The 25722-nt window shown below is 30.7% G+C and overlaps 5 protein-coding genes across 6 annotated transcripts; 3 read left to right on the top strand and 2 right to left on the bottom strand.

Moving 5' to 3' along the window:
• Positions 1-36: 36 nt before the first annotated feature.
• Positions 37-4310, top strand: wol (Dolichyl-phosphate beta-glucosyltransferase wollknaeuel). The gene is made up of 6 exons (XM_068771600.1): positions 37-193; positions 271-445; positions 1377-1585; positions 2180-2394; positions 3159-3296; positions 3992-4310. Exons 1-6 carry the CDS (start codon positions 122-124, stop codon positions 4188-4190), a joined length of 1008 nt encoding a protein of 335 aa, XP_068627701.1. The 5' UTR covers positions 37-121; the 3' UTR covers positions 4191-4310.
• Positions 4311-4345: 35 nt separating this feature from the next.
• On the bottom strand, positions 4346-10416 carry Alg-2 (Apoptosis-linked gene-2). 2 transcript variants are annotated; one of them, XM_068771601.1, is made up of 6 exons: positions 10279-10416; positions 9867-9929; positions 9592-9698; positions 7233-7501; positions 6291-6386; positions 4346-5344 (listed from the first exon to the last, which is right to left on the bottom strand). In XM_068771601.1, the coding sequence occupies exons 2-6, from the start codon at positions 9920-9922 to the stop codon at positions 5333-5335; spliced, it is 540 nt and encodes a 179-aa protein (XP_068627702.1). In that variant the 5' UTR covers positions 9923-9929; positions 10279-10416; the 3' UTR covers positions 4346-5332. The 2 variants fall into 2 exon arrangements, with proteins under 2 accessions (XP_068627702.1, XP_068627703.1); XM_068771602.1 differs by having other exon boundaries at positions 4346-6386.
• A 1660-nt stretch (positions 10417-12076) lies between these two features.
• LOC137928696 (uncharacterized) lies at positions 12077-14272 on the top strand. The gene is made up of 2 exons (XM_068771634.1): positions 12077-12167; positions 12550-14272. Exons 1-2 carry the CDS (start codon positions 12083-12085, stop codon positions 13806-13808), a joined length of 1344 nt encoding a protein of 447 aa, XP_068627735.1. The 5' UTR covers positions 12077-12082; the 3' UTR covers positions 13809-14272.
• A 663-nt stretch (positions 14273-14935) lies between these two features.
• RpL27A (ribosomal protein L27A) lies at positions 14936-17201 on the bottom strand. Its single transcript, XM_068771476.1, has 5 exons — positions 17114-17201; positions 16878-16941; positions 16676-16773; positions 16085-16237; positions 14936-15094 (listed from the first exon to the last, which is right to left on the bottom strand). Exons 1-5 carry the CDS (start codon positions 17114-17116, stop codon positions 14966-14968), a joined length of 447 nt encoding a protein of 148 aa, XP_068627577.1. The 5' UTR covers positions 17117-17201; the 3' UTR covers positions 14936-14965.
• Positions 17202-17744: 543 nt separating this feature from the next.
• Positions 17745-25173, top strand: LOC137928671 (protein SPT2 homolog). The gene is made up of 8 exons (XM_068771595.1): positions 17745-17926; positions 18174-18567; positions 19347-19454; positions 19585-19878; positions 20401-21309; positions 22223-22343; positions 22877-22965; positions 24132-25173. The coding sequence occupies exons 1-8, from the start codon at positions 17870-17872 to the stop codon at positions 24212-24214; spliced, it is 2055 nt and encodes a 684-aa protein (XP_068627696.1). The 5' UTR covers positions 17745-17869; the 3' UTR covers positions 24215-25173.
• Positions 25174-25722: the final 549 nt, after the last annotated feature.

The raw sequence follows: 25722 nt of genomic DNA, 5'->3' as shown, positions 1-25722 counted from the left end.
GATCATATGGCAACATTTTTATTGCTTTGACACGGGAGGTGACGTTTTGAACTTTTATAAAACATGATAAAATTGTTCTCAGTTATAAGTTTTAAATTTCTCCCCCGATTTCTAAGTTAATATGGAGCTGTTAACAATATTATGTTCTTCTATTTTATACCTAATAGCGACAAGTTCCGGCTTATTACTTACGGTTAGTTGTCTTTTAGCATTAACATGAAATTGTTTTCATTGCTAATTTTAAGTTTTGACTCCTCATATCTATTGCAGTGCTCACTTTTCCTCTATCTGACGACAAGTACATATCCAATCGTGAAGAGGTACAAGGATGAAGAATCATTTTTCGATCCAAAAACTAAGGACAGATTAAATTTCCCGAGCATTAGTGAGCCAAGTTCTTTAAATTTAACTATTGTAGTTCCGGCATACAATGAAGAAGAAAGATGTAAGGAAGTATTTTATATAGTAAATAATATAAAGGTTGTATTTTTAATCTCATTAAAAACATTTGTTTTATGACATCATACTTTTTAAAGACACAAAATAGTTGAATTTTTATTTGCACCTTTATTTTTAATTCATATCATTTTTTTTGTTAATGTTTGGAACATTTTATTTTAATTATTATAGCCTTGTCATTTTCGACTTTGTTGTTAATATGGCTAATTTTTACAAATTAACAATATAAAGCTTATAGAGAATTACAGATGTTTGGTACATCTACTAACATTCAGAAAACTTATGTTTGTTTTTATTTTTAATTTGGTTCACCAAACTATTCTATTACTCATATAACATGTTATAAATAAAGTATACCTAAGAAAAATAAATTATGTGTACGACTTTCTAGAAGCAAATACTACATGCATAGAATTAAGATTAAGTTACACTGTAAAGTATACTATACCATAGAACAAGTTACGCTACACAAGCAAACAGGGGTAATTATCTTTTGTGCATGTGTCTAATTGTTAAGCAAAAATTGGGACATATGATAGTTGTAGGCTAAACTGCAGAAAATTTATCAAAACTATTTATGGATAATTAGAATTATTATCATTTAATAAGTAAACAAATTTTGTACTCCTCACCATGACCAAAAATCTTCACTTTCCTTATTTCATGTTACCATAAGTAATCCTTTTGTTAACAATACATAAAATTCATATTGTAGGAAACAGGTTTTGAGAAAAATTTATCAAATCATGTATATAATGTTCACTACTTCCAATCACAACCAAGCATGTTCAGAAATTATGTGACTAATGTTTTTTTTTTATTTAATTTTCTAGAGTTGACATTAGTAGCCTAAAATAATAATAGCTTTAATTTTCATAGAGGTACATTAGTAACATAATTTTCAATAAAATTTTCAGTGCCTCCAATGCTTGATGAAACATTAGAGTTCATGGAAAATAGAATAAAACAACATACAACATACAAATATGAAATAATAATTGTCAGTGATGGGAGTAAAGATAAAACTGTTGATATTGCACATACTTACAGTGAAATGTATGGAACTGATAAAGTTAGATGTCTTGAACTAATTGAAAATCGTGGTAAAGGAGGAGCTGTACGGTTGGTATGTCCGTAGCACTGATTTTAACAAAATTTAATAATTAGTTATAATGCACCAGCTGGTTATTATATGCATGTTCATCTTGAAGAACAAAGTCAATCGTGAATACATTGATTCATTCATTCATGCCAGATGTTCGAAGCCCACTGCAGGGCACAGGTCTTCATCAAAGAGTGACACAATAACCCCGCCCAAATCCGGAGACTTCCCAACTACCTGCTACCATCAGTCATCAGTCCATTTTGTGGATGGTTATTCAACTGGAAGGCTATATTGTGCGTTTTTTTAATGAAAATTAATTAAATTAATTAAGTATTTTTTATCATTCAAAAATGTAAACTTAGCAATGGCTGCCACAAAGTGTGCAGTCTCAATTTATTAACTTATAAGACATCTGATACCATAATTATTTTGCTGTATTAGACTTGTTATTAAAATCAAGGACATTCTTTAAATTAAAAAAGTCTATAAAAAATTGATAATTCTATATTTGTAACTGATTAAGCTAAGATTCTACTAACAATAATTTGTATGCTGTTAATTATCATATGTAGGCATACTACTTCAATAAATTTACTATTTTTTTCATATCAACAGGGTGTACAAAATGCAAGAGGTGCTACTATATTGTTTGCGGATGCAGACGGTGCTTCTAAGTTTGAAGATCTAGTAAAACTAGAATCTGCTTTAAAAGATATCATAAGAAGTGATCCAATAACACAACCTGAACTTGTTAGTAATAAACTAGCTCTGTCAATTGGCTCTAGGGCTCATCTTGAAAAAGAATCTTTGGCTACGAGAAGTCTCTTTAGGTAACGAACATTTATATTTTAATGCCACAGATTGGATTAATTTGCACATCTGAATATTGTCTTATTCTTTTTCGCCTATAGATTCCCACTGCAAGGCATAGGCTTCCTCCAAAGATAACCACGATAATTGGACTTAGCTAGCTGCATCTGGCTATTTCCCGCAACCTTGACTATGTCGTCGGACCACATAGTGAAGGAGTGTAAAATACCCACGCCACGTCTACCTTCTCGTGGTCGCAACATGAGAACCTTCCAACTATCATTTTTATTACAGATCTGATTAGAAATGAGGAGATGATAGACAAACAAAATTAACCAACATAGCCCAGTGGACTGGCAAGTTTAAGTGGTAGTTATCAGCTCACATAGGTTGCAGAACTGATGGCCGGTAGTGCTTTAAGGTTCTGAAATGGAGACCACGGACAGGCAGCATAGAACACCCGCCCACAAAGTGGACAGACCTTGTTAAGCTTGTTGGACCCTAGAGACAGACCTCTTTAACCATTCTTATTAGAAACGAAGCCTGTGTTCAGCAGTGGACATCCTATGACTAAAATGATAATGAAGTACTAGATATCCAACAGAAAAGGCCATTTTAGTAGATACAGCCACAGATACTAAAAAAACTGCTTAGATATTTCTGCTTCCAGAAGAATATAAATTATACTCATTCAGTCACTATAACATTTTTGTAAAAATATTTTTCATCTCTTGAATTTTAGTCACAAAATCTGAACAGCTTATCAATAACATTTTCTTTGCAGGAACATTCTTATGTATGGATTTCACTTTCTAGTGTGGCTGTTTACTGTGAAGGGTATCAAGGATACACAATGTGGGTTTAAATTGTTCACAAGAAAAGCTGCAGATATTTGCTTTCAAAGTCTACACGTGAACCGCTGGTAACTATAAAAAACATTTCTTACACATCTCAACTCATCTAGGCGCACAGATTTACATGTGCATGTATGTATTTGTCTCTATCTTTGTATTATTTAGAAGTAACACATAAGACGAGTTGACTCCAGTAGTAATACAGTAATTAACACATCATATTAGGGATTAAGTCCATAAATATATATTTAAGATCATAAATTAATAGACCCGCAGACCCAAAGTCATTGAAGCAGGTCATAGAATTATTTGTCTGAAGTAGTAGTGAACCTGAAGTGAAAAATATTGCTGGTACAACTTACTGCCGTTGAACTAAAAAGTTCTAGGGTGGCGATTACGAACCCAGTAGACGCGGTGTAGATAGTTTGGCCCCCCACTTGCTGGTCCGGCGGTATTATCAATGTCGCGGTCTTGTAGTATCGTAGCGATCTTTGAGTGAGGCCTATACCTTGCAGTGAGCATCTGTCGGCTGACATGAATGAATGTATGATAGAATATAATTGAATGAATGCATGTACAATTCATACAATTTTATAATAAAATAAAACATTATTCTTGAGACTGTACCTCCTGTTGGGTATTCATAGGTTAATACATACATAATCATAACTCACGTTGCACAGTACTAGCCAAGGTGGGTTGAAATATCTATACCTTAAAAAGTAGAAATTTTACTCTTAAATTTATTTCAATATTTTTTCAGGGCATTTGATGTTGAATTGTTGTACATAGCACAAAAACTAAACATTCCTATAATTGAGATTCCAGTTAGATGGACTGAAATAGAAGGCTCCAAAGTAACTCCAGTGTTGTCTTGGATACAAATGGGATGTGACTTAGGCCTTATCTGGCTTAAATACAAAATCGGAGCATGGAAGATAAAAAGTGATAAAATAGAATAAGCACAAATTGTTTATTAGCATTTATTTACCAAGTATAATATATCACATAGTTGTGAGCCCTTTTAATCAGCAAATAAAAACTTATATTTAAATAAAAATAAACACTGATTTTCATACAAATATTTTATTTTAATTAAATTTAAAATAGTGTGGTACATAAAATCCTTTTATAACAAATCTTAATGTAGCTAGCTAGCTGAGGCATATAGAATATGTAGAATAAAATAAATTGCATTCTATATAATAGATATCAACACCAAACAAGATTTTATCTTTTTGTAGAATCCAATGACATAGAATTGAATAAAATTTGCAGCTCAATTTTGAGCATTTTTATATTGTATTATAAAATTTGGCAGAAATGTCACATTGTAAAAGTTCCCATTCTTGTAATAACATGAAAATGTAGATTGAAATATGCTTTGAGCAATATGAGGCCTATATATATTTTTACTACTACCTTTACAGAAAAATTAGTTGATTTATATGGTATTACATATTTAATAAATACTAAATTTAATTATGGATTAGTAACAGAACTTTTAACTTTAAACAAATTTTAAACTAACATCAGATCCATATGATCATTCTTGTTTGTTTCACAAACATTTAATTACAATTTGAAACTGAAAATTAGCTTGAACTATCAGAGAATATATGACAATGTTTCACATCTACATAAAATTACAAATATGAATCAAATTCACAAAAATACATAGTCTTCAACACATTCATAATATGAACCTATGATTCGGACTTGGAGGTCAACAACATAATCTGTATAAATGCATCATTGTTATCAGCTTTTGGTGTATTGGATAAATTATTAAGCAACCTGCTAGAAAGCATAGGCAACTTTGGGAATATATATTTAGGGTATGATTCATACAAGATGAGTATCCTTTGGGAATTGTTTACTGTACATTTATTTTTCAGAAAAAGGGATTAGTGTCAGCAAAAATTCTGTTCACAATATGTATCAAATAGGACATATTTTAATAACCACTTAATCTATGTTAGCTAATGATTTATTAATTCTTAGAAAGTTGAAATTTGTGTCATCTATAAAAGTAAATGCATTCTATGTAACATCCCAAACCTTTGTGAAGATTATCGACCATGGCAACATCGAAGTATACGGCTTACGGCCAACACTGGACGGAAGAGAAATTATTGAGTTAGATGACATCATGTAAATTGTCTATTTATATAAATCAAAACTATTATTTTTAGTAATCTTGTCACTAAGAAACCAAAACTTGGTAAAAATAAATTTTATTCTATAAGCCATATTGAAACCTATTTCAGTTCAGAGATGAGACCATTCAAATTTTCTGATCCTTATATTTCCAAAAAATATATATTGCACAGTAAATTCAATATTCATTATCATTCTTTCGAAATTAACACTTCCTGTAATAACAGACATTTTTTGTTCTATTTGTATGTGTATAAATATAAATATTTTTTTTTAACAAAAAAAATCTTCAATTCACACTTACAAAAAAACAGTACCAATTTTTTAATCACCTCAAGATAAGCTTAAAAAGTTCGCGAGATACAGTATAAAGAGATTATTATTTACCGTTTTATATCAACATTCATGTCTATTAATCATTTAGAAGTATAAAAGTGATAGTAAAAATATGCAACCTTTAGCGGAAGACTTAATTATACAACTTTATCAGCTCAAAAACAGCTCTCTGAGTGATTACACTTAAACATTTATTACACATAAATAATCTTTAATCCTAATTAAATTTGACATTAAAAAACGAAATACTATGATTTGCACAAGAATAAAATTTAGGCCAGAAAATAATATGAATAAAAATATTTCTTTCTCCCTATTTTACCCACTGTATATGTGTGATTAACTAATATCTTACTTACTATTAACTTGGAAAATATTACTAATATTAAAATGACATTTATGACATCAGATATTTGCGCAAACAATTAGTTACAACATATTTATATATTCACAATTCTTAAATATAAAAACTAAGTTCTTATATAAAGTAGATAGGCAATGGAAATTAAAATAATAATACGCGCAATTTCATGTTTCCCACAAAATTAAAACCCATGCAATTATACCTTTAAACCAAACACCATTTTGAGAAATTGTTCGTAGTGAATTGTAATGACGCCATCATGGTCGGTATCGAATTGTTGGAATGCGGACGAGAGAGTCTGTGAACAAAAAGAACTCTGCATAAAAATCATAACCACACATTTTCATCTGCTATATTAAAAATGTATATGATCATAATTTGTATAATAATCCAAAAAAAGAAAAATTATATACATTTAAAAACATTGAAATTCGGTTGCTTATCATAGACGCCATTAATTTTTGACAAAAAAAAATTACCAGCTACCACTGGGTAAATTTCGACCTACCTATGCATCTATTTTATTTTGATATAAAATTACTTTATATAATAAATCAACACCTCAACTTTAAGCATATTTAATGTACCCATATATACAACATTTTATAACATACATCTTAGATATAGATTTTGTTTTCAATGTAATTTGAGTTGTAAAATAATGAAATATAATAAATATGTTTGTACTCTTAGAAAAATATGTACTCTTTACTAGTAAAATAAATATAGTGAGTAGATGTGGTTACAATTTTTTTCAAAACTAGATTAAATTAGTCAATCTTTTATATTCTTTTTGATAAAATAAGACTATGTTGTAGTTATGGATATTTCCCTGATTGAACTGGCTCAGTACAAGATATTTAATAAAAGCAAATGGCTGTTATCTTGTCTTTATCAATTTAAATTTGCCTCTTATTGAAGCATCTTTTAACCTATAGGTAATACATACCTCTCTTAACAAAGTAACAAAATTTGAATTAAGAAATAGCTTTCAAAATTACATTATAAAGATTTAAAAATGGAACATTATATTTAACTTGTCTCTCCACAGCATAGTAAGTTTGTTATAAATATAAATTTACAATGTAAAAGTAAAATTATTTTAATTTATTACCATGTTATAGTTGCAAGAAGGCATACTTACATATAAAGTAACACAGCATTGAATAAAATCATCAAACAATATGGTACCACGGCCGAACCTGTCAAATTTTTGCACCATTATACCGACAACTTCATCGGATAATCTATATCCAAATGCAGTTAGCGCATTTTTCAATTCTTGCCTGTCTATGTTCCCAGAACTGTCTCTGTCAAAAGAACGGAAGCAATTCTGCCAATCCGTCACATATTTCCATAATGCTCCAAAGTCATCAAAAGATATAACTCCTCGATTTTGTTTATCAAACATTCCTGTTGACACAAATTAAGAAATAATTGTAGTAATTGCATTACAGTGGAGTTTAAAAAATAACTAATGTTAAATTATGTTGCATATGACATGTGTTTTTGAAATTTACTTGAAAAAATATCGTGAATTCTATTTTATCATTGACATAAAATGTAATTCCTTTGGCATTTACATATTCACTACATTTGAGATGGCAAAACGCTGGAGGTACTTAGCCTAGGCCTTTTGAAATTACTAAGCACCTATATCATTACCTCTCACTTCTCAACTTACAGTTGCTCAAGATTTCTTGAGGTTTCTCTACCAGCTTGAATGAATCCTTAAACCAAAGATATTATAGCCCGGCCGAATGGCAAGTAAAGTAGCATAAAGCAGATGTCCAGTGGGCCTTAAGATTTTAGAGTGGAGACTAAGAACCAGCAAACATAGTAAAAGACTTGAACAAGGTTATTTACCTACTAGGTAGATAACCTTGTTCAGGTCTTTAGAATACCTGCTAATAACAGGTGGTATTGAAAGTCTATGTGAGAAGCATATGCTCAAGTGCTCACTTAGCTGTAATCCAGTCTTTTAAATTATTAATGTTGCTTAATTTGGTTTAATAATTCTGATGTTTATAAACTCATAAATGTCATTGATAAAAAAGTAATGGTTTACATTCACAAATTAACAGAAATATCATTAGGACCTTGAATAAGTTCTCTCTGTTTTTGAAAGATGGCGTTGCGGCACTCTGTGCCTGGAATTTCGTACGGTAACAAATCACCAAAGTAGTGCTATATGTAACCTCAAATTATAGTAGAATAGAGTTTACCACAGTGTCAACTACATATTTATTTGCCTTTTGAGAAAATGTGTACTTTTGTGCCAAATAAAGTGTTTTTGCAGGGAATTTTATTGCACTGCTTTATTCAGAAAAAATCTGCAGCAGAGGCGCACAGAATTCTCGTTGAGACATATGGTGACAATGCTTTGTCGATTACAACGTGCAGAGACTGGTTTAGGCGCTTCAATAGTAATGATTTTGACCTTGAAGACAAAGAGCGTTCTGGAGCACCGACAAAATTTGAAGACAAAGAATTGGAGGCATTGCTTGAAGAAGATCCATGTCAGACGTTAGTAGAGCTTGGGAAAACGTTACAAGTAGATGCATCAACAGTTTCAAAACGTTTAAAAGCGTGAGGAAAGATCCAAAAGCAAGGACATTGGGTGCTGTATGAGTTGAAGCCGAGAGACGTAGAGCGACATTTTCTCATGTGTGAATTGTTGCTTCAACGACAAAAGAGAAAAGGTTTTCTGCACCGTATCGTCACTGGGGATGAAAAGTGGATTCACTACGATGATCCAAAGCGAAAAAAATCGTGGGGTATGCCGGGTCACGCATCAACATCATTGCCTAAACCAAAATATCTATGGTTCTAAGCTTCTTCTCTGCATTTGGTGGGATCAGCGGAGCGTAATTTATTATGAGCTACTTAAACCTAATGAAACTATCACAGGAGCTCGCTATCGACTTCAGTTAATGCGTTTGAGTCGCGCTCTGAAAGAAAAGCGGCCACTATACGAGCAGAGACACGACAAAGTGATTTTATTACATGATAATGCTCGGCCACATGTGGCTAAACCAGTCAAAACTTACCTGGAAACACTTCAATGAGAAGTTCTACCCTACCCACCGTATTCACCGGACATAGCCCCCTCCGATTACCACTTGTTTAGGTCGATGGCGCACGGTTTAAGCGAGCAGCGCTTCCATTTTTTTGAAGAAGCCGAAAAATGGCTTGATTCATGGATTGCCTCGAAAGATGAGTCATTTTTCCGACAGGGGATTCAATTGCTACCAGAGAAGTGGAAGAAAGTGGTCTCTAATGATGGACAATACTTTGAGTAATGTCATTAAATGCTTATAATTTATATATATAGTATTTTAAATAATTTTTTTTTTTGAAAAAAAAAAACAATGAGGACTTAATCAAGGTCCTAATATTTTTTAAAAATTATGAATTATACTGATAGACAAGTTTTGGATATTAAAAAAACCTGCATAGCTTCAAAAATTCATGATTTTATATTTTTATGTCTACTGACTTACCTATCATAAGTCTGACAGTCTCAGGATTAAATGGATTCCATGTTCCATTAGACAATGCTTGCTGCAACTCATCAGCTGAAATATATCCACTACGGTCCTTATCCACCCTGCCAAAACACCAAAATTACAGATTAAACTTCACAAATGTGCAAAAGTAAGAGTGGTCATATTAAAACAGGGTTTAACAGATTATTATAATTCTAAAAAGCAAAATAAATATTTTTTAATAAATACTGCACAATAACTACATTTAGCATTGTAAGAGACAGTATTACCTTCTAAAGATATCCCATAGAAACTCTCGGCTAGGCATTGGTGATTGAAAAGACATCTTTGTTCTGGAAATTCCAATAGGGAATAAGTAAGAATTATTTCAATAATGGTGTTTCTGTTTAAAAAATGTTTCTTTAAACTGAGTTTTTATTGAAAATATGTTTTAGTTTTATTATATACAGTTGTAACTTAATTTTCTAATTAAAACATTCATTTCTACTTCCAGGAAGTTTAATTCTAGTTATGAAATAATGACTCATTCGTAATCTTTAATCTGATATCTCCATCAATTTGAAATAGTTTTAAGGAAAATTCTGTTGACAACGTTGCTATAAATAGTTTATATCAGGGAACAATCATTGCAGCAACGAAAGTTTTTATAGATTGATTTTCTGCAATTCCAATCATACTCACCGGTTAAGTTGTTTTTATAGTTGAATACAAACTCAGTAGGCACAATTATTAATATTATACAGCAACAATGCCTTAATTATTTAATGTTTATCAAATTAATAAAACCGGATTGTTACTGTAAAGATACGCAAACTTACTTTTCCAAATAATAAACGTCAAAGACAAAAATCAATAGACTATGAACGTTTAACATTTTATTACCGTTGTATCCAAATTTAGCCAAAATGTTGAGAAAATTTTGCTAAAAAAGTTTCTGTGTATGGAACCAAGGCGAGTTATAACTTTCTTCGAAAATGCAGTAATTTAAAAGGGAAAATATGTTAACTCCAATTCTATTACTAATTTAGCTGCCACCTTAACCTGCATATTTTATGGACCGATTGCTAACCCGTGATTCTCGATCGGCGCCAAAATATACTAGTTGCCACTTGAACCTTTATATTTTATCCGCCCGTAGGTGTAACAATAGCATTTAAAGGCTGAAGTCTATACAAAACAATCTCTACTTTTAAACTACGTTTTAACTCCGAATTTTTATTAATAATGAAGAAATGGTGTGTCATAAAAGTGTAATGATTTTTTAAGACAGAAAATAAAAGGTTCGGTTAATCGACCTAAATTAGCTTTTATAGATAAAGTACTATAAAGCTTCGTTTTCATCTGAAGGCTAAAGATTGAAGCAATTCCTTTTGACTTCCATTATAGAAGAAAACGTGCTACTTGTAAAAAAATCCTTTATTTATAAATATTTTACATGTAATCAGATTTTGAAATAAAATTCCGTAAAACGTTATTAAACTACCATTCACAAAATTCAAATCACTTATTAAAAGTACCTTGACGGAAAAGGTTGATGATTCCGTAAGCAAATATTTATATGACAAAAATCCTTGGCAATGATTATTTTGTTTCATTTTGGCTATATCTGATATAGTAATTAAATTTTTATTGTTAAACTTTATTAAAAGAGGTGTCGTTGTGGAGTTTCTGTCAGCTTCTTCTCCACAACTATAACGCCATCCGCAGCAGAGTAGTCAAAAATGAAATAGATAAATAAATAGACGATTAATAAAAGACCTGTTAAAAACTCCAATGTTGAATAAATGATTTTATTAATTTCAAAAATATAACATATTACAAACATAAGTATTATTACAATTTTCACCCTTTAACTGAGTATTGTGTATTTGTAATAAATAGACATGCTAATGATCTACGAATCAAGTAGAATAATATAACGATATTCTATTTGACAAAGCTAATGAAAATTATGTTTGCAGCCTTTCATTTAACACAAAAGTTTTACATCTAATACGGATTGTGAATGGTACATCCTCTTTCAAACACTCATTTCGTATGCAAGGGCAATTGATTATGGTAGGCGTTAAAACTCTAAAAAATTTAAAGTTGCATATATATGCGGATTTTGAGATAGTATGCAGTTATCACTTTGATTATTTTTAAAACTTCGTCCAAAAACGTCATTATCTGACTAACAGTTGGTTTTTATATTGTCGATATTTTTTTTATTCATTGTTTAAATGTTGTCATTTCCATGACATTGCGTCGGCAAATACAGTAATAATTTAAACACTTAATACCTTTACAACAATGTTTGACCCATTATAATGTTAATTAAAGTAATTATAAGAGGCAAAGTAATTATTTAACATATTTGGAAAATCAAATACGAAAGATATTTTAATTTCTGTAGTTTTAATGTTAGTAAAGGTAGTAAATACTTTTACAAATATATTTATTGAATCTGTATGCCACTCAAACTTTGCTTTGCTTCGATATTAAAATGGCCGATGTCTCAAGCAATGACCGAAAAATAAAGCTTACTAAAAACGGGAAAGTTGTAAAAAGACGCGCTCGAAACCCGGAAGGTAATGTTATTATTTAATGACCTGGAGTATGTGTCTTACAGTATCTTTGATCATTCACTTTCAAGTACTTTTTTCATATTGTATAGTTCACATTATAATGCAATATTTTTGACTCTTACTACATTTTTGATATGTATGTCTGAAAATTTGAAATGATTTCGATGCTATGATGAATTTTTTTTTAATTCTCTTGCTTTATATAGAGGATCGTGTTTACAACTAGCAACATAAACAAATACGGTTTTTTACATTTATAAGTATGTATGTAATATATAAGCAGGAAAGTATTACATCTGTATTTGTCGCGTAAAAGAAGAGAATATTCTTAAAAAATTTCTCAACCATATTTGATATAATATTATTTTTAAATATTTTATTGCAGAATGGCACAAACAAAAACAGAAACGTTTAAGAATTGCTGGTCTCGAATATATCAATGCAAACGGAAAAGTTGTACCTCCCAAGCAGCCCGGATCGGATTGTAATTGTAGGCGGAAATGTTTTCAAAGAGTTCCTGAAGATGTCCGATTGAAAACTTTTCAAGGCTTTTACTCCATGAAAACACATGATGAACAAAATGCCTATTTATTTGGCCTTATGAGACAAGTTGATGTAAAGAGAAAAAGAGTGAAAACAAGCAGTAGACGTACATGCACTTTTGAATACTTTGTTCGTGTTAAGGGAAGAGAGACCCAAGTTTGTCAAACAGCTTTTAAGAATATTCATGCAATAACAGAAAGAAAAGTTAGAGTCCTTTGTAAGAAGATGGATGATGGTGTAATGTTCCCTAGTGATAATAGAGGTAAAAATAGCCACAGGAGGTCAGGAGAGGTCAGGCTTCCAAATGGAGTAATTGAGCAAATTAAGAATCACATATATTCCATAGTGCATACACATAGACTTAAAGATTTTATTAGATTAGACAAGATTGCTGGTTTAGAAATTAACATATCCAAGATGTGGAAAGATTATATAAAAACTTTTGACCCAGACAATATAACAGCAACAATGCCAAAATCAAAAAGAAATATGGAAATTGCTTTAACCAGTGATCCCGTGCCACAAACGCAGCAGCCACCCCAAGAATCATTTGCGCCAATTGCATATCCTGGCAGTGGTCATCTTGTCAATATTGCTGAAAATTACTTTCAAAATCAGTATCAAACTACTGCATTAACAACAGCCAACAACCAAACAAATTTCTATCAGACTCAGAACAATACACAAGGTATGGGTATTCTTTTGCAATCTACGGTAACAAGACCCACACAACCCACTGCATTTATTGTCCTCCAAACAAAACCTGAGCCAACTCAAGAGACTACATTAGCTATCAGTGACATTTCATACAGTCAGAACTCAGAAATCATCCAAGAAGTGACCAACAAGTCACAGAAAAAGGTTAAGAAGGAAAGAAAAAAGGGTCCACTGGTGAAACAATGGAGGTACTCTAACATCTTCCATGATGAAATAAATGGTGCTGCCCTTGCAGCAATTAAGACAAGGTTAGGAATGTACTATGCTGAAAGTGATGCAGCAAGGAAAAAGGCAAAGCAGGCTAGGCCTCCAGAGGCAGTGCAGACTAATCAAGTTCCCCCGGAACAAATCAGACCCACCCACACTGTCACTATTTACACTTGAAAGCAATTGATTTTACTGCCATTAGTCATGCTAAGATTAAAGTTTTGGTAAACTTTTACATTTACTGTGAAAATTATAATCTTAGCATTAGTCATTATCATAGTAGATATTTTTAAGTTATTTATATCCATATATTTTAAAGTCCAATCCTTTTTAGGATATTTGATCTGCTTCAATGTAGTACATTTCATTCTAATATCTTTCATTCAAAATATATATCATAATGACATGAATTTTTGTGTTTATTTATGAAACAATACTATGTAATGTACTCATACATATATGTTTGATATATAATCTAAAATTTGTAGATGGTCCTTTATTAAGGATTAAAATTGAAATGAAAAAATCAATATGGTATCTGTATATTGTCCTGAATGTTTGTGATAATCTGTTACTTTATTTTCGAAAACTGTATGAGATCTATTTATTAAATTGTAACAATAACTGAATAATATAATTATTGCAATGAATGACAATTATGTAAATGAGAAAAGGAGGATAATGTGTCTAGTTATCAATAAAAAGATGCTTAATACTGACATTATTTTTGCATATTTTGTTGTTTCAATTTATAACAAATACTTAAATTACATAAAGTATTGTGCCTTTATAACATGCCCTTTCAAACTTTAGCTTTTAGCTAAATTTGTTACTAAAGTATTCATTATTGTTTATCAATAATAAAAATTAACTTGTGTAATTATTTCAATTTAAATTATGGGCTTTTTATCAGAATATTAAGCATAGGAGCTCTAATTCAATATTATTCATTCATCTAACATTAGAAACTCAAGAAGAGAATATAGACATGCATATCATTTAACAAATAATATGTTTTTAGTTACCATTTCTTTTACCATACTTGAGAAGCAAACCTCAAAATATTAATAAATTAATAGTATATTTACATATCTTAAAAAAAAGCATGACTCGATATTGGGTAACACTCCACTACTCTACATTCAGAAGTAACTTAGTTGTTACAATTCTATTATTTTCTAGCCTGCTTATTTACCTATTAAATCTGAATATCTCCATAAATTGCATTAATACTTAGGTTATACTTTTTACATCAATCTATGGGGTGTAGGTTTTTTCTTGTAGTTTTAATAAAATAAAACAAGTCATTTTTTACATTTTATTGTACACTTATATTAGGCTGACAATACGCACACACCACCCACATCCTTGATCTTCTTCTCTGCTGTCTTTGAGAAGAATTTTGCTTTGACAATGACAGGCTGCTTGGGAAGTTTGCCTTTGCCTAGCAGTTTGTAGTAACCCTGTAAATAATTTTTATAAATTTATTAATTATAAAATGACAACAGAATTTTGTTTAAAGTTTTGTTAAAAAAATTTGTAAGTACATGTTGACAAATAATTTTTGAATAGAACTTAAAAGATAATTTTTTGGGAATCTAAAAATCCTTGTGATCTGAAAATGTATGTGTAGCTATTTTAATTAAAGTAAATGGCAATAAATTAGGATCATATTCTACATAGCTTGTAAATAGCTTCAAAAGTGTTATCAGTAAATAATAATGCACTAGTTACAGCAGTTTTTTTAAATTAATACAAAACCTGAATTAATGATTATTCTTAAAATTAGACATTTATCTAAATAACATTTATTTAATAAACTAATAAGTTAAAATCTTTGATGTAAAAGTAAATTTTAAGAAAAATTTAGTAAACAGTATGACCTAATATATGCCAGCCAGTATTTAAAAAAATAATGTTTATATATTTGGTTGTTTGATGCTGTCAACTCTTATAATTTACAGCTTTGACAAAGTAGTGTCAGATACATATACACTTAAGTCCAACTGTAATAGCTTATTTAGAAGAAAAAGAACATGTCTATTTTTTATTGCTCTGGAGGAAATAATCAGTCACTCTTAGAAGAGTACTGTGGTATAAAACTTTAATCAAATTTATATTACCTATAAATATCTTGTAAAAGTACAAACTAAGATATAGGATCATATTGGAAATTAAGTTGAATAGATTACTAAGAATGTTGGCAAGCGTGTGGACTGTATAAACGGATTAAATAAATTCAAATGATGGTGGTAATTTAAATATAAATTTACAAAACTAGGTAAGAGTAAATTAGTGTGTAACAATAGACTGACCAAAACAAAAACACATGTAGGACACTTAGCAACAAACTGTCAAACATAAAATGTATAAAAAACTTAAAAATATAAAAAGGTTTTTTAAGCGGCCTAGTCAGTCACCAACAAAGAAATAGTTGTAACTACAATACTCACAGCCTTGACAATATTGATAACAGGCACTTTGCCATCAGTAGCATTAGCATATTTAAGCCTGGTCTGTTCCGACACCAATGTCCACAACTTGTCCAAGTTCATTACTGGACAAAAGTCTTTATTTCTTCTTAAATGGTAGTTTCTCATACCAAGCTGAAATGAAAAATAACTATGTAGCAAATATCACTCAATGTTTATATTAAAATTAAAAATTCATTTCTGTTTATAATGCAATTGCCAAATCACTTTTATACTAGAAAATGCACATATTAATCAGTTATAACAAGCAAGGAATATGTTTACATGAATCTTTCATTTGCATATAATAGATGTGTTCCCATACTTTCAAGTTAATTGTCATGACAACTTATATCTTGGCATTATTCAAGTGCCTTTTAAGAAAGCTGGTTGTATCTTAAAACTTAATTAGCTTTATTATTGATGCCCTACTATGATGAAAAAAGGCTTTTAGCAGAATGTTAGGTCTAAAATTTGCTGTAATTTTTTTTTAAATACATAATTCACTATTTTAATGAAGAATTTAAAAAATTAAGCATTAGATATTTTTCATAAACAAATCTTGAAATTCACCTTGCCGAAGTATCCAGGGTGATACTTGTCCATGTTAATTCTGTGGTGATGTTCACCACCGGCGTTACCTCGACCTCCAGGATGCTTACGGTGTTTACCTGAAAATTAAATATTAGGTGCAACCCTTTTGTACATACCAGAAAAACTGTAAACTTGGAGGTTAACTAGATTGTGATGAAATGCATTATTGTATAATATTTACCGATACGTCCGTGGCCATGGCTCACGTGTCCTCTCAGCTTCCTAGTCTTCTTCTTAGATGTGGCCTGCCGAATAACACAATGTTATCAAACTTCCATATTAAACATGTAAATTTTAAAAAATATTAAAACTTTTTAATTAATATCCACTTTCTTTTCACAAAATTAATATAATCTCGCCTTATAATACAATGATTAAATTAATTAAAACAGATTTTTAACAAACATTATCACTAACCATATTTTCGGCTTCCGTCAAGACTTTACAAAAAGAAAGAGAAAGACAGCTCACGAAACGTCAAAGTCAAAAGCTTAGAGTGTAAAATGCTGCCAGTAGACAATTATAAAAATGTGCCAGAAAGCAAAAAATATGTACACGTTGTTCTTAAAATTTAAATGTCAAATTTAAACAAATCTTCCTGTATACATTTGTTCCTTATTTTATAATCAATATTTTATTGTAACTCATAACAATTAAATTAGTTACATTATTATTTGGAAAAAATATATTAGTAGAATGATTTGGCAGCTTTTTTAGTTTCTTGTTTTTGTTCTAAAATATATCACTAAATTTGATAAAAAAAATCTTTATTACATAAAGTATAAATTACTGTTATACAAATAAATATATATTTTTTTAATAACGACTATAAGTCGTTAACATTAAAATACGAAACTATAAGCAGTATTTCAAACACGAGTTTTAATCTCTTAAAAATAGTAATAAATTATTTTAAAAATTTAGGATTTGATTTTGATTTTCGTGTCAATGTCATACTATTTCCTATTTTTTACTAGTGTATACAATAGCAACAGCATTTGTACTGGTACCAAATATCATTAATCTGTGCTCAGTACGTTTCCAGAAAATGGTCGGATTGTGTGTCGTAGTCTGACACGTATTTCGGTAAAAATCGTAAATAATCTCAAGAAACTTTAACATGCAATATTACTAATGTGTTTTATTTATTAAGAATATAATTAAACACTGAAAATGGAGTTTCGCGAGACGTTATTGGCTGCTCAACGAAATCAACAACAGAAGTCATGTGTGAGTTCTACTTTGCGATGTTTGTTAGTTAAGTTATATTTCTTCATTGTTATATACTTTTGAAAAAGATAAGGCAATTAATGAAAGTTAATATTTATTTATATATAGTTATATAAATAGTTGTAATAATCCAAATTAGTTAAAGAGCTGTCCACGATTACTTTATCACATTTTTATTTGTGTATTTCAGAATTAGATAAATATATTTTTTACGTGGTTATTTTATACTTTAATTGTATGTTTACAGGAAAACTATTACTACAAGGCTCGCTTTGATCCACCTAAAAAAGAACAAAAGGTTAAAGATAAACTCTCAGCGAATATACAAAAATTTCTTGCTAAAAAAGAAGAAGAAGAGAAACAGAAACAGCTGGAGGCTCAAAGAAAACGAGAGGAGCTCTTGGCTATGCGAGATCCGAAGGCTCTACGAAAGATACAGAAGACATTAAAAGTTATTAAATCTGCTAATAAGTCTGTTTTGGAAGATGTAGACAGAACCAATACTGCTGTTACACGCGACGGTCCTGATCAGCCTGATCAAGATGATTATGGATATGTGTCCCAGGAAGCTACGGCTCTGTATGAGAAAATGATGCAAAAATACAGCAACTTACCTGATGAACCCAAATTTCCATCTAAAAGTAAGTTTTCAATTTATTATGCACTATATTCTTGCAATTCCTGGAACCAAATCATAAAAAAGTTTAATTGTTAAATAATCTTTTTTCTACCTTTTCTTTTTCATAAGTGTGAGTTTTTTCATTCCTTTACTGTCTAAAGTGTCTTATTTTGGAATAAACTAATCTTGTTTAATTATCATCAATGTACTTATATATATATATAAAAGATTTCTAGACCTTCTAAATTGTAAACTAATAAACCTTCTTAAAAAGCATATTATGCTGCACAGCTTTAACTTAAATGTAACTGAAGTAATATTGTCCTTCTTAAATCCATTATTTAACACTAAATATAAAATACATCATTGAAAATATATAAAATAGTGTTAACAACAGCAGGAAGTCATTAGTTAATATGTATTTTTGTATTTTAGTTTGATGGTGCTGCAATTAGTTAATTGATTTAAGTATTGTTATTATGCCATCCTTTTCACAAAGTTGCCAAAACCTATTTAAAATACCCTTACAATTCTTATGCCATATGGGGCATAAAACATAAAGTCTTAGGCAGATTGCTCTGAAAGCTTGGTTTGTATACAAAGTTGTTAAAACCGATTTTATTTTTAATAGGTTAATATTCCCAATGTGCCAAAGCAAATGCTGAATGCTACATAGTGGAGTACTTATTATCCATTTCATTTTTCAGGGCTACTTGTATATTTAATCTTTCTGTGGTATTATAAAGTGAATGTCTATGAAAATTCCTGATGGTCAATAGATTTTTTATTTATATTTTTCAGCTAACTCTGTTAGCAAAGATCTCAATGGCACAAGAGAGAGAGTGAAAAACGCTTTGCAACATGAAGATGAACCTGTGCCACATAGGAGGCGAAGAAGGGGAGATGGTGGTTTGTCATTTAATTTGCTATTACATGCTTGAATTAAATAAATAGAATAATTATCATTTTATATGCTACTGTGTTGTTTTTTTTGTTGTATGAATCTAAGATATACTAGTAAATTATTTTTGCCCTTTAGACAAAGAGCTTAGTCCTCCTCTGAAATATGAGGCTGAGAAAAAAAAGGAAGAGAGACCAGAGAAGCCAAAAATTAGAAAACCGGCTCCTCCACCAATGGACTTCAATCAACTGTTAAAACTTGCCGAGAAGAAAAAATGTGAACCTGTAGATGTTGCTGCAAAGAAACTAGTCACTGAGCCTGAACCTGACCGTCTTATGACTAAGAAACAGAAAAGAGAGTATGAAGAAGAAATGGCCCGACGTCAAAGGAGACAGGAGCGCATTGAAGCTGAGAAGAGTGGCAATCGAAAAGGTACCCCCCATGTTCTGTATTTTTAAGGAATGTGTAGGGATATAAGTTTTCTAGAACATCAATAATTCTTAATTATGATCTTATCAGCCGATGGATGCCCACTGCAAGCCTAGTAATATAAATCTTAATGATAACAGTCTTTTATTGTTTAAGATTCATAAAATGGAAGAAATAAATCATCAAATGAAGTTACAATTGTATAAGATTTTATATAAACTATACAATGGGAGATTTAAAATAAAGCAAATTATTCAATATATTCACAGGAGAGATACCTCCAAGATTTTATATTTTCTACAAATTAAATAAAGATTATATTCACAGATAGAAATTAAGTGAACTTTAATGATATTCCAGACAAATTCATTTAAATATTTTTTTGGAAAGTAATAATAAAATAAATACTTCTGTTCATTGCTTCATTACAAAACTGGAAAGTGTTTTAACTGATAATCAAATGTATTTTATATATATATGTGAATTAAATTTTTAATCTTTACTAATATTATGGTTTATTTTCAGTACCTAAAGATGAAAAACCTATTGAAAGAGAAAAGAAACCAGAATCCAGCGGTTTTGGTCGTATACCTAAGCTCGGAGATCGGAGAAGTGAAAATACGAAGTCTTCCGAAAGAGAAAAAGAGAGAGTTCTTGGTGATAAAGAAAAGGCAGATAAACTGCAAAGAGAGAAAGAAAGAGTCAAATTAGAAAGAGATAAAGCTGAGCGAGAAAAAGAGAGATTAGATAGAGAGAGACTAGAGAAATTAAAGGCAGAAAGAGAGAAAATAGACAGAGACATAGAGCGCCTCAACAGAGACAGGGATAGACTAGAAAAGACTAAATCTAAACTGGAAGCAAAGACTTCTACAGAAAAATTGAGCAAATCTGTAAATAGTTCAGTAGATAGGTCAAAATTAAGTAGTAGGGACCTACCTGCTAAGCATGAAGTAAAGAAAAGCATTGATTTGAAAAGTCAAAATACATATCGGATAGATAAAAATCTTGCTGAGAGAAAAATGTCAATACCAAGTAAAAGCGGAGACACAAGAAGCATTAATGGGCAAAGCCCTCATGGGAAACCAGTGCCAAAACTGACGAAAGAGTCGCAATTGAAGGATGATAGCAGAGATAAAGTTTTACAAGCTAAGCAAAAGACACTCGGTAGCAATGGATCAGTTAAGACTAATGGGCATGTCAACACAAACAGCGCTAAGCGGCTGCAGGAAAGCAAAGAGATGCCATCAAAAAGATCTGATGACAGGAAACCAATGCCAAATTCCAAGTTGCCTGCCGGTTCCAGCAAGCCAAAAGTTGGTAATAGCTTTGACTTTGATAAGCACGTCAACTCGATTGGAAAGAACGGCGCGCGCCAGTTCCCACCTGGAGATGTTCGAAGAAAACCCCGCCCTGAGGACTTAAAGCGAAAAAAACGTGAGTCATGTTCTTATTCATATGTATCTCATAACAGCTGATAGATGCCCACTGCTAGGTATAGGCCTACCCCAAAGATCACCACAATGTATGTTCCTTGTGTTGCCCAATCTTGCTCACATCCAGCAACATTCTTATAATTCTATCTCCAAGGATAAAACAATAATTTTGTGGTAATATTGCCATCTTTGAGAATAATGTCATTAAATTGTATTAATTGATATTCTTCAGTTTCTTCTTTTTTTTTGTTGCTTTCTGAAGGTAGTGGGGTTGTGGCCAAGCACATCACTTTCTACTAACAATATTTTGTAATGTAAATGAATAAATGCTATATTTAGTACTTTAAAAATGTGTATTTTTATATAATATGAAATTATCAGTTCTAATTTTGGCAAATTAATTTTGGGAAAAAGATTATATCCAATGTATGTTTTTAATTCTTTATTTTTTAATTATGTTTATTAATGTTATTTGTAAGTAAAAATAAGCTATGTATAAAATTTGAGAAGCAAACATTCACAGATGATTTTCAGGCGAAAAAAAATCAAGTTACATATATGGTTTTTGAAAAATGCTATTGTATACAATCAGTATGTTATAGCACACATTGTTGCTATTAGATAATAAAATGCTATGAAATATTTTCAAAATGTAGGGATTTCCCCTCGGTTAGGTAGGTTATGAACTGCTATTTTTGTCCTTGACAATGCTGTAAATCTTTAACAAAATAGTTTCTCGGTAGCAATAGTTGTTGATTCTACCAGCATTCTTTTCTTAATCTTCATATACTTTTTTAGGTAATTAAAAAAGGTATGTATATCTTAAATATGTTACCTTGTAAAACTTTGCATGATGATGCATAAAATTTTTTTTTTTTTATTGAAAATAACTATTTGATATATTGATATTACAGGTCGCGCGGTGGATTCCGAGTCCGACTATGACTCTGAAATGGACGACTTCATTGATGATGGAGATGAGAACATAGATTATTCTACGCACATCAAGGAAATATTTGGATATGATAAATCAAAGTAAGTATTAATAATTTGCACCTATTGAAAAGAAAGTTATTGAAAGAAACTTAAAACTACACCTACAGCACTAATTACAATTGCAACAAGTTGCTAGAATTAGCTAATTTGTCGCCAAAAAGCTTTTACATCTGTTTCTAATCACTCCATACATTTTACCAAATTTTAAAAATGCTTTTTCTTACTGTATTATCATTACAATATTCATTTTTCTGAAACTTTGATTTTTGGACAGGGTGTATGCATTAATCGACAGCAAATTATCATTAACTATTATTCACCTCATTAAACTATTCACCTGTTAGCGATCACTCTGTATAAAAGTTAACCATGTTTTGCCGTTTTTATGTCTGTCTCTTATGTATAAATTGGCAAAAATAAAATATTTAACAACAACAGGGGTATTTCATAAGGCCTCCCATTTTTCTTTGGGCTCTTTCTAAAGCTGCTTCCAACAAACTTTCAGGAACCTGTGAGGTTTATGCAATAACATGTAGTTGGCAGTTATTTTAAACTTTTACTTGTGTTTCTAGATATCGAGACATGGATGACGATGACGATCCTATGATGGAATCTAGTTTCGCGCGACAACAACGCGAAGAATACATCAGTAAGAAAATCGGTATGTGTTAAAAGTTATTTTATTTGAAAAAAATTTCTTTAACTTTTCTTCTTCAACCTTTTATGAGTTTTGGTATCCTCCACAATCCTCTTATGCCTCGCTCTATCCTCGGCAGAGATGCAATGCTCTTAACAAAGATATCTTTCTTCCAATACTCCTGATACTCCTAATTAATACCTTCCAGTCACCTCTTCCTAGGTCCTCCTCATGATCTTGTTGGTTGTAAGATGGTTTTGAGCGCGGGCGTTGGTCATTCTTTCCAAGCGACCTGCCCGTCTGAGCCTTTGTGACTACAAGAATCTGACAATCCTTTCTGGTGGCTACCCACAGAGAATTAGTATAAGAAAAATCCTTGTCATATATTTTTACATTTGGTTAAAGTTGGATGTAGTAGTATTTTGTGTACTCAACTTGAAGAAGTGTTAATATATTTCAAATGTAGTAGTATAAACCTATGATTAACGGTTAAAGGATGGTGCATAATAAGTTGGAATGAAGTAAAGGATTGTAACTGTAGTACTTGAAACATATGTGCACAGTATATTAAATTCCTTTATTTCTTTGAACGGCAATAGTTTAAAAAATACATGACATATGATTTTTAATTAATTTCCTGGCATTAGCCTTTCGCCCATTTTTCAGTTTTTCGTTAATTAGTAGGACATGTGTATGTATGTACTTGTACTATACATTCAGATGCATTTCAAAGCAACAATGTGTCAACAAATCTTAAGGATACTATATACTTATAAAGTTCGTTTAGTAGAAAGAGTGGGACATATGTTTATATTTTAGTTAATTTTAGTCTGAATAATTACTTTTTTTATGCATTTTCTTAACGTATTGTTTTTGTTATACTTCTTTTAAGTAACTGATCGGACAAAGGTTTACAGCCCTGTTTTGCCAATGCATGTTTTATTTCTAGTAACAGCCCATGCCGATATCCCTTCTCAAACCCATGTGTCCGCTGAATGACGCTATATATCGCAGACTAAGCGACCAAAAGATTAGAGACCTCGCATTACGGTTAAATATATATAAAAGACAGGGCCAATGCTCCTTAAGAACCCTGTCCCTCTCAAAACTATAAAAATTATATTTGCCATAGGGCAAACTATATTCTGCATAAAAAATGTGTATCTAATATGTGTAAAAAAAATTATTAGGTATCATGGAAGATTTGGAGGACATGCGTATGGAAGCGATGGAGAAGAAGAAGTCCAAGAAAAGGCGGATAAGCGACGACTGATCTCGGACAAATCACGGAATATTTGGACCAAGCCCACATTGATTCGTGTACTGCTTATGTATTGTACCATGCAACAAACCTATGTAATTTAATGGATGTCGGAGCCAAATTGTGATTTTGTTATATACAAATAAGAGTTATTTAATATTTCATATTTACTATACATGCGTATCATCACAGCTTGGTTGTACAGTTATTTTTTTAAGTTACGAGGTATAAAGGTTTTACAGCACTGTCTTCATTTTTGCTAACATTTTAGGACATTTTGCTTTTACATATTAAGTGAGTCCTTTTTATTGTGATAATTATAAATAATAAAGGTTTTTAATTTAACTGAATCTTATAACTGAATTATAAATGAACCTTGTATTATTAAAAAATATTTAATTTTCATAGCTTTTAACATTATGCATATTTTATAAGAATGGCTAAAAATATGTTATCAAACAATTATCTAGATGTAGATTTTATATTCAGTTAATCTTACTTGACCCTGAGAATATGCACAATGTAGTTAATTTCCATTGCTCTATTAAAATTGTTCATAAATTTGTTGTAATCTTCACTTGTATCACGGTGTCTTTTCAGTTGGTTGTTATTAATGTTGCCGATTGATTGTACAATTGTATTTGAATATATTAAGATAATAATATATTTATGCTATACAGTGATTGTTGAATTTGTATTGGTGAAATGTTGGCAAAATAAAAAGACAAAAAAAATGGAATATGTTTCACCATAAATATGTTTTTTTTTTATTATCTATATAAACTCTCGACTCCGAAACAAAGGAGACGATTTTCATGTCGTCATGGTGTGGTTGTAAAATGTTGTGACGGATTTAGGATATTTCTTTGAATTCCAACTTAATAAGTGAATGCTATTACTAGACCACTTAAAAACTTTTTACAGTTAAAATGCCGGCGAGTTTTCATTCATTTTGATTTTTTGATTATTTAAAAGTAAAAACAAATTGGTATAAAATTTCCCTGAATTTATTAATGTGTTGATTGAAAATAACAAACATCATTTGCGTCGGGTGGCATGTCAATGTATTGATTTTTACGAGCGATACTTGAACCATATATACATTAATTACATGAAATAACCTCAATTAAATATAATAATAAAGTAAATACTTTTGAATGATTTTAATTATCTTCTATACCAACTGTGTGTCTACAAGTCTATATGTTTTAAATTCAAAAGAAAAAACGTGGTCGAAGAAAACTTAACAATTAAAAAAAATATTTTATTATACTGAAAGTTTATTTTACACAAGCATTTGGATTTTGCGTTAAGAATATTTCGCGCCGGGTACCCTTCGATTTTTTGTATATTCACAATCTTTCTAATGGCAACACTAGAAAAACTTGATTCATCCTGCCAGAATTAACGTATGATTCTTGTTCTCTAAAATTATTAACTAGCTTAATACAATCGCATCTCTGAATGACCCGTTCACTGCGTTCAAGAAGGCCACTGATGAAGTACCAGTCGCGGTCTGG

Source organism: Battus philenor, unplaced genomic scaffold, assembly GCF_028537555.1.
Source record: "Battus philenor isolate CCGP_79_NKW_IND1 unplaced genomic scaffold, ilBatPhil1.0.hap1 SCAF_4, whole genome shotgun sequence".
Classification (NCBI taxonomy): Eukaryota; Metazoa; Arthropoda; class Insecta; order Lepidoptera; family Papilionidae; genus Battus; species Battus philenor.
The sequence above is the reverse complement of the archived record's forward strand: the minus strand, read 5'-3'. Positions and strand labels throughout refer to the sequence as shown.